The sequence below is a fragment of the Penaeus chinensis genome, chromosome 5, assembly GCF_019202785.1.
Source record: "Penaeus chinensis breed Huanghai No. 1 chromosome 5, ASM1920278v2, whole genome shotgun sequence".
Classification (NCBI taxonomy): Eukaryota; Metazoa; Arthropoda; class Malacostraca; order Decapoda; family Penaeidae; genus Penaeus; species Penaeus chinensis.
Genome location: NC_061823.1, coordinates 16,940,873 through 16,950,202, shown reverse-complemented (window position 1 = coordinate 16,950,202; position 9,330 = coordinate 16,940,873). Strand labels below are relative to the sequence as shown.

General features: G+C 41.9%; 1 protein-coding gene across 2 annotated transcripts in view; it reads right to left on the bottom strand.

The window, feature by feature from the left end:
- Positions 1-9,330, bottom strand: part of LOC125026032 (protein grainyhead-like) — a 134,023-nt gene that overhangs the window by 102,318 nt on the left and 22,375 nt on the right. The window contains exons 4-8 of one of the 2 annotated variants that reach the window (XM_047614415.1): positions 8,273-8,374; positions 6,061-6,240; positions 5,586-5,632; positions 943-1,147; positions 189-253 (exon numbers count right to left, since the gene is read on the bottom strand). In XM_047614415.1, the coding sequence (XP_047470371.1) occupies positions 189-253; positions 943-1,147; positions 5,586-5,632; positions 6,061-6,189 (446 nt within the window). In that variant the 5' untranslated portion in view covers positions 6,190-6,240; positions 8,273-8,374. Of the gene's footprint in view, positions 1-188; positions 254-942; positions 1,148-3,841; positions 4,512-5,585; positions 5,633-6,060; positions 6,241-8,272; positions 8,375-9,330 lie in introns of those variants that run through there. The other variant, XM_047614414.1, reaches the window with a different exon arrangement.

Genomic DNA, 9,330 nt, shown 5'->3' with positions numbered 1-9,330 from the left:
TGTGTGTGTGTGTGTGTGTGTGTGTGTGTGTGTGTGTGTGTGTGTGTGTGTGTGTGTTATCGGAGAGAAAATGATAGGAAAAGAAAAAGAAGAAAATACAAGCATTCAACTTAATGAATATTCAACAAATGAACTATAATTTTTTTCCTTTCACGAAAGAAAAACAAACAGAATAAAATGATATTTACCCGACTTTATTTTTCCGGTAGACATTTTTGATACTCTGCATGGGGATTTTGTACTTTTCCTCGATCTGCGGAAAGAGACAGAAATTGGTCGTGCACTTAAGGTGAAATTTGGCGTTTTTAGACAGAACTGTGATTTGATTGAAATGGAATGGAATGCGAATATGAATGTAAATATAAATAATGGTTGATGGTAAACGCCTGTGACATGGTACATTCAGATATGACACGGGATTAAGTTCCTGATGAAAGATGAAAAAGGCCTTCCTCCCTTCCCCTCCCTTTTTCCTCCCTCCTCTTCCCTTTCTCTTCCCCATCCCCTCCTCCTTCTCCTTCCTTCCTTCCACCCCATCCCTCCCATTCTTCCTCCCTATCCCTCTTCCTTCTTTCCTACTTCTCCCTCCCCTCCCTCCCTTTTTCTTCCCTCCCCTCCCTCCCTTTTTCCTCCCTTCCCTACCCTTCCTTGTTCTTCCTCCATTCCCCTCCCTTTTCTTCCCATATATATTTTCTTCCTCCCCTTTCCTCCCTTTCCCTCTCTCCCCTCCCTCCCTCCCTCCCTTTCCCTCTCTCCCCTCCCTCCTTCCCTCCCTCCCTTTTCCTCCATCCCCTCCCTCCCTTTCCCTCTCTCCCCTCCCTCCCTCCCTCCCTCCCTCCCTTTTCCTCCCTCCCCTCCCTCCCTTTCCCTCTCTCCCCTCCCTCCCTCCCTTCTCCTCCCTCCGCCTCTCTTCCCTCCTCCCAGCCTTCTCTCGACACTCACCGCCGACAGGAGCCCCACCGTCGAGGGCGGCACGAGATGGAGTGGCGTGTAGTATTCCTCTCCGTCCTGCTTTACGTACAGCATGAGCCGCTCTGTGAGGGGGGGCGTGAGTCTGGACCTCTTGGATACGTGGGAGAAGACGTCGGCCATTGGGCTGTCGAGGGATCCGTTGGGAAGGCCGGCTGTCAGCTCCTTGCGCCCGTCTCTGCAGGTGGAAGGGCGGGGTGAGAAATGTAAGCGTGGGCGTGGTGAGGGAGTGTGGTTAGAAAGGGTGGGTGGGTGGGTGGGAGGTTATCAAATGGGGGTGTGGGGATAGTCTGAAGGAAGTAAAATTGAAATATGATAAGGTAATGTGGGATGGTTCCGTAGGTTGGCGCGCGAGTTGCTCATCGGACGCATCTCGTTCTTCATTTGTCTTAATTTTTTTCTCTCTCTTTTTTTTTCACAATAGATCGCTTTCGGTGCGAGAGGAACGTACCCGTTGACCGAAACCTTAGTAAAATCATCTGTTATTATTATTTGTGTGGGTTTATTCTTGAGTTCTGAATAGCTTACGGTAATAACGAGAATACAGAAATATAATTCCGCGTCATTAGAAATTCCTTTAGACAACAAAATGCCGGACATTTGATTTTACCGAGACTACCATTGCAACGGAAAAATGCCACCTACACCTGCAACGAATTATATTTAAAAAAAAGAGATTATGTGAAGATTTCATGCTGGACAAGTTGTGAACAAAACATATAAGGAAAATAATCATTATGGCGAGTTGCTTAATATTTTAAAACCGTCCAACACGAAAACATCACCATAATAATGATAATAATAATAATAATTATGCCATCATTACACACAAAAAAATGAAGAAAGGAAGTAAAATAAAGAGGGAGAGAAAAATAAGAAAATAATATTTGCATTCAATTCTAGACCATACTGAATCACATTCAAATTATACTTTGTCTACTAATTCCATCTTAACCTCGAAGAAATGACAGAAAAGCAGATAAAGAATCATTCATCTCTAGAGCTAGTACATGGCGTGGGTGAGTGTGTGTATGTGTGTGTGTGTGTGTCTGTGTGCGTGCGTGTGTGCGTGCGTGCGTGTATGTGTGTGTGTGTGTGTGTGTGTTGGTCCTTTTCATGTGAATGCTATTCTTGTACACATCTATCTGCAACATCTTTATACTAATATATTTGCAATTACACAGACGTGTTTATCTATAAACAAACATAAAAAACAAACAGGAAGGTAATTCAATACGACTTTCCAATCATAACAATTCCAACGAGAAACATGTAGGATTCTAAGGATCCAATCATAATAATGTAACAAATAATTTCGTTTGCCATGTGGTCAGAGTACGTGTGTAGACATGTGGTTCCATGCACCTTACACGCACATGAGGATACGTACATACCTTGTACACATTGCATCCTGAATGTTAGCTAAGGAAAGAGAAGATACAGGCTTTTAGAATCACATAATATACAGACTGCCACAACACCCAATATATGTTGCAGAGGGTGAGGATATGTTGGTAGGAAAAGCATTATGCAACTTGCAGGAGCTATGTGCAATGGGATGAGGTCAAGCCTATTGCAGTTTAGATCATGTTCTGTGTGAACTGCGTCAGGAATACATAAGATTTTTTTTTCTTTCTTTTTTTCTGTAGGTGAATTGTGTATTGTATGTATAGATATCTTTTATTCATTTATTTATTTTTGTTGTTGTATTTTAGTCCTTGGACTCTGGACATTGTCTATGTAGGTATCATGTAGTCGTTGTTATATGTAGTTAAACAAAAAGTCCCTCTTTAGTGTCGTATTTGAATATACTGCGATACTGTGGTGAGTTACAGGGAAAGTATATTGAAGGAGTGACATGTACATTGTAATTCCAAGAGTGTAAGTGAGAAAGAATTTGGAGGCAAGGCGTTAGCGTTTGGTTGTAATATTCAAGAACGATGTAGGTGAATCAGTAGCAACTTTCGGTATGTATAACTAACGTTCTGAATATATGTCAATGTTTTCCCAAGGTTATAGATATTTGAAAGTTGGACAGTATAATGGTGTTAGGTAAAGCATTGCTTGTAAATGCGTCTTATCACAATTAATATAGTGTGTAACTTTGTATATATACTTTTTTGTTCTTTGTGTGCATATGTCTTTTGTGTTTGTTTGTTTATCCGTGAGTGTGTGCGTGTACAAAATTACGCGCCTTTGTATATCTGTGAGTATGAGTGTGAGTGTGACAGAGATTGTGAATGTGAGATAGAGTGTGTGTGTGTGTTTCTATTTGCGTGTGTTTGTTTGTTACTGTGTGTGAGGGTTTGTGTTTGTATGTGAGACAATTGTGTGTGAGGGTTTGTGTTTGTATGTGAGACAATTGTGTGTGAGGGTTTGTGTTTGTATGTGAGACAATTGTGTGTGAGGGTTTGTGTTTGTATGTGAGACAATTGTGTGTGAGGGTTTGTGTTTGTATGTGAGACAATTGTGTATGAGCTGTATACATGTAGGTAAATCTCAAGGAGATGCCGTGGATGTGATTGGCTGCAGAAGCAAGGCAAAAGGGGGTCAGTGTCACGGACGAAGCACATACACAAACGGAGACAAACGACATGAGGGTTTGATTAGTTGGAATGACAAGTTCGTGGATTAGAAGGAATGGGGGTGATTGTAGGAATGGGTAAGGGGGGGGGGGTCAGACGCAGACACAGTAGGAGGGGGGAGGCAGAGGGTACATGGGGAGGAGGGGTGGAGAGGGAGGGTGAGGGAGGGAGTGTTGGGGGGTTGACATGGGGGGCAACGGGAAGGGTATAGGGTATAGGGAGAGGGGGAGGGGGGTTATCTTTGGTCCCAGTTAGTGTGGGTGTGGGCGGAGCGGGGCGTGTCTTACCCATAGGGTTGTGGGAAGCTGTAGTGGAACTTGTAGCTACTGCTGTTGGCTTTTGGCGAGACGGCGCTGGGTGGGGGGACCTGTAGGGGCGCTAACTGGGTGATAGTAGTGGTGGTGGATAGGATATTTGAGGTTGGGGGAGGAGGGGGAGGCAGGGGAGGAGGAGGGGGCGGGGGGTCGAGGCTGTGCGGAGGGGACATGCAGCGTCCTGGGGTTGTGGGGAACACGTGCTGGGGGGAGAGGTTGGAGGGGGGCGAACATTCCACTCCTACAGCCCCCGTTACCCCCACACTGCAGCCACTGGGGGAGGGGAGAACACACGTCACGATCACCTCTACTGCTGCCGCCTGTCACCTCTGCCACCACCTCGACGGCCTCGCGGGGACCAGGTGAGCCCCCCCTCGGCTTCGCACTCTCCCGGCTCACTGCCTTTCCGAGCCGTTGTGGATTGACTTACACGTGATGCTCTTCTGATCAATGCAATGCTTAGGGCTCGATATCTGTCTCTAACGACCCTTGAGGCTTAAGGTGTGTGTGCCTTTTTCTTAAATGAAGGGGTTACGGGCTTAGATATTTGCATGTAACCTTTAACTGTTGCAAACTTTGACACAGATGCCTCACCTGGTTGCATTTTTTCATTAATTAATTATAAACTGTCTTACTCAAAAGTTTCAATCTTCATTGGACATTTTCTAAGGAAAAACAGTCAAATTGGACAGTTTATGAAAGTGCTTGTGACAGGACACACCAACAGTTAGCATTAACCAGCCGTTATTTTCTCTTCCAAGCCCACATTCAGCAAGAACACAGTGCCAGAGGTCTTCGAGGTGGCGGCAGGTGAGGGCTTAGGCTCCGTAGCAAGACTACATAATCCCTGCAAACACCCGACTGATCTATAGCATAGGAAATATGGGGCAAAATTAATGGATTCAGCATCAGTCTTGAAGCCGCGTGTGCTACTGCCTCATTTGCGATTCATTTCTAGGGCCTTTTTTGGCTTTTTATGGCACCCACCCTCCCTCCTCTCAAAAACATAACCAAATTTTAACAATTTAAGAATTCTATAGAGTCCTAATTCACTGACTTAGCTTAAAAAATAACAATGCTCCCAAAATAAATGCACAACAGAGGCAGTAGCACCATCATTACTATACTGTCATTCCCTGCAGTAAATTCCATATCTGAACCGAGAAAAAAATGGTCTACCCTCGCGTGGCCTTATTTTTTTTTTTTTTTCTCTCTTTTTTTGAGTGGTAACGATGATAAACAGACAACCCTGCTTATCTTCGTTTAATTTTCGTGCCAACATGCAATCATGCAAGTGCTATTTGAAGGGGGACAGAGGAAAGAAGGAGAGAAAGATCGATAATTTGAATAAGAACAGGATTTCAATAACGCGAGAAGATAAAATTATATATATATAAAAAAATGGAGGTGCTACTCTCAATAACCTCAAACTAAACTGACCACTAATACGTCTATCTAGAGGGAAAAAGAATGAAATACAAACACAATAGAAAATAAAACGTCATCGGAAACAAACATTTCTGGAACGAATTGACATAAATTAGAACTTTAGCGTTAAAAAAAAAAAAAAAAAAAAAAAAAAATAGATTGACTTTTTATTTTCCCTTTTTTTTCGAAATTGGTTTCCGAATGGTTGCTTCCTATCCCTAGCAGCTTCATTACCGATTAAATACTGCAAGAAAATCGATTCTGTTTATATTAAGAGTTAGATACTTGCCCATTTTCTGTGTCATGGCCGTAGAAACCTTGTAGTTCCATTGACATCTGCAAAGAAAGGATTTAATTAAGGATTGATTATCATTATTATCGTCATCATCATCATTATTAATTATCTTATTATTATTGCCGTTATCATCACCATCATTGTCACCATTATTATTATTATTATTACTATCATTATCATTATTACTATTATTATTATTTATTATTATTATTATTATTATTATTATTACTATCATTCTTATTATCAGTTTTATTATTATTGTTTTCATTATCATTATCATTATTACTACCACTATCATTACTATTATCATCTTCATCTTTTAAAAAGCATAATTCGAGACATTGAAAATATCCGTATCCTCTACTGATAAAAACACAATAAATATCAAACAATAAAGCCATATTCACCAAACAAGTAAACAACTAAACCAATAAACAACAACAACAAAAACAAAACCACGACACAACACCTTATCGATGTCCTCCGCGGGCGTGAAGAGCACGGGCGGCTTCGTGAGATCCGACATGGAATAGAACTCAGAGCGGTCGCACGGCTGGTGGTACAAGTCCTCGTATTTCTTCCTGGTCGTGGCGGCCATTCTTCTCTTGGCGGCTCGCCTCTCCTCGTCTCGCGTCTTCCTCTCGGCGCCCTGGAGGGGGAAGGAGGGGAGAGAGCGGGTGAGAGAGAGGGTGGGAGAGGGTGGGAGAGGGAGGGTGGGAGGGAGGGTGGGAAGGAGGGTGAAGGAGAGGGAGGGAGGGTGGGTGAGGGAGAGGGAGGGAGGGTGAGAGAGAGGGAGTGAATGAGGGTGAGAGATAGGGAGGGAGGGAGGGAGGGTGGAAGGGAGAGAGGGAAAGTGAGGGAAGGAGGGAGGGTGAGAGAGAGAGAGAGAAAGAGATAGATAGATAGATAGAGAGAGAGACGGGAAAGAAGTGGGTGTAAAGAATTGTAAGGAGGGGAGTTGTATATGAGTGAATGGGAGGGAGGGAGGAAGGGGGTCAGTTCGAGGGGAAAGTGGGAGTGGGGGGGAGAGAGGGAAGGAGGGGAAAGAGAGGGTGAGAGAGAGGGGAGGAGGGGTAAGAGAGGGTGAGAGAGAGGGGAAGAGGAGTGGGATAGAGAGGGGAAGAGTGATGGAAAGGGAGGAGGGATGATACAGAAGGACGGAGGGAATGTAAGAGGGAAGGAGGAGATGAGGGAAAAAAGGAAGAAGAGAAAAAAAATGGGGTGAGAGAGAAGGGGGGGGGGGGAGAGAGAGAGAGAGAGAGAGAGAGAGAGAGAGAGAGATGAGACTGATAGTGAGGTATGGTGCACTAAAGTAAGATATATGCTATAATGCGTAATATTGTGAAAGAGTGATATTCTAGAGATATGAGTCATGAAAAGAGTCATTAAACATCTATACTCTACCACTAATACCAAAAAAATAAACTATGATCATTGGGAATTAATTGAATTTAAGGTCTTTTGGTGGTTCGCACACGCTATTGCAATCAACGCTATTCCATTGATATAAATGATGTCCATATAACTTAATGAGGATGATAATAATCATTATGTCACTACCCAATGGCGAATGACAATAAAAGTATCGTTAATGGTATTAACACTCAAATATTATGTTGATTCTACACACGCAAACCAAACCAAACTGAAAATGTATGTTTTTTATTCTTGAAAAAAAAAAAAAAAAAAATGAAGTGGTATAGAGTTACAAAATTACGAAAATGTTGATTAAATACGATAAAATGCATCCTCCTCCTCCTCTTCTTCTTCTCCTTCTTCTCCTTCTTTATCATGATTATTTATTGAAAACCTATGATTTTTATTATTAGACAGGTTCTCGAAATGTATATAAGAAAACGAAAACAAAGATTAATGAAAAACGACAACAAAGGTAAAGAAAAAGTAGAAATAAAACCATGAACAACGAAACAAATGAGCAAAAAATGAAGTAAAAATATAAAAAGAAAAAACAAAAGGAATAAACAAAGAAAAAGTAAAAAAAGGAAAGTATGAAGGAAGGAAAGGAGAAGAAAATAAAGATCAAAACTAAGAAAAAGAGGAGAAAAATATAATGAATAGAGAAAAAGAAAAAATATGTACATAGAGAAAATAAAAATAAAAAGAAAACAAAAGAGAAAGAGTAGCAAATAATAAATAAAGGCAGAGAAGAAAAAGAAAAAAAGAATGATCGATTGAAAAAGAATAAGAAAAGGATAAAAAAGAATTAAACGAAGAGATAAGGAATAATAAGGATAAAAACAAAAAGAAGAATAAAAAATAAAGAATAACAAAGAAAGAAAAAGAAAGAAAAGAGAGAAAGAAATGAAAAGAAAGTGAGAAACAAATATAAAAAAAACACAGGAAAAACAAAAAAAAAAATAAAGAAAAGAAACAAAAAAAAAATAAAACAAAAAAAAAATAAATAAAGAGGAAAAACAAGAAATAAAAGATAGAGAAAGAAAAGCAAAAGAAATAAAAAACAGATAGAAAAAGACAAAGAAGAAATACAAAGAAAGAGAGAAAAAAATAGAAGGAAAAAGAATAATAAAAAAAAAAGAAGAAAAAAATCAGAAAGAAAATAGAAAAAAAAGAAAGAAAAAAGAGAGAAGTAAAGAAAGAAATATATATCACACTATATAGCCAGACGCGACAAAACACTGGATCGCGTCAAAGAGTCTTACCTTGTCGCAGAAAACCTTGATCTGGCAGTACCCTCGGTGTACAAGGGTGGCCGCATCTCGGGGGTCTTCGTACGTGTCCACCTGGATGTGGAGTGGCAGACCCTGGAAGATAAGAAGAAGGTCAGCGCCCGTGTGGAAGAGTGGAGGGGATGGGGTGGGTTGGGAGGGGGAGGGGGAAGGGGAAGGGTGGGAGGGTGGGTGGATGGGTAAGAGGCTGGAAGGGGAGGGGGAGGGGTGGAAGGGTGGGTGGATGGGGAAGGAGGGCTGGGTTGGAAGGGTAAGGGAGTACTGGAGGTGGGGGGGGGGGGAGGGTTTAGGTGGAAGGGGGTAAAAGGAAGGTGGGAGAGAGGGAGAAAGGGAGAGTGGAAGAATGGAGAGGTGGAAAGGAAGGGTGGATGGGGAAGGGGTGCTTCAAAAGGGGAAGGGGGGGGGGGGGGCGAGGTATTTCAACGAAGGATAAACAAGACAATTGCTGTTGGAAACAAAAAACAGTAAAATGAGAGAGAAATAGTTTGCCATACTTCGGGGCCTCTGTAATCGCAAAGATTATATTATACGTTTGCCTCTTCTAGCTCAAGAACATTGGCTGAGAGAGTTTAAAAAAAAAAAAAAAAAAAAAAAAAATCCATTACACCACTAATTTGATGAGACCCACGCAGTAAACGGTGTGAAATCTACTCGAATTTCCTGGTTTAAGTGCGACGCCATTCTCCATTTTTTTCCGGCGAGATTGTCATTTCGTCAGTGGTCTTGTGAGAGAGAGAGAGAGAGAGAGAGAGAGAGAGAGAGAGAGAGAGAGAGAGAGAGAGAGAGAGAGAGAGAGAGAGAGAGAGAGAGAGAGAGAGAGAGAGAGAAAGACAGAGAGAGAGAGAGAGAGAGAGAGAGAGAGAGAGATAATGGGCTCTTGAAGGACGCAGAGTGAGTGTTCCAGATGGACAACTTTGTGATGTGTCTTGTTTTTGTCCCCAAGATCGTTCTTGTGGCGAACGTCTCAGCCTTCGGGAGTCGATGGGAACAACAGCAATTGGGAAAAATCACGTTTATAATGTCTCTCAACC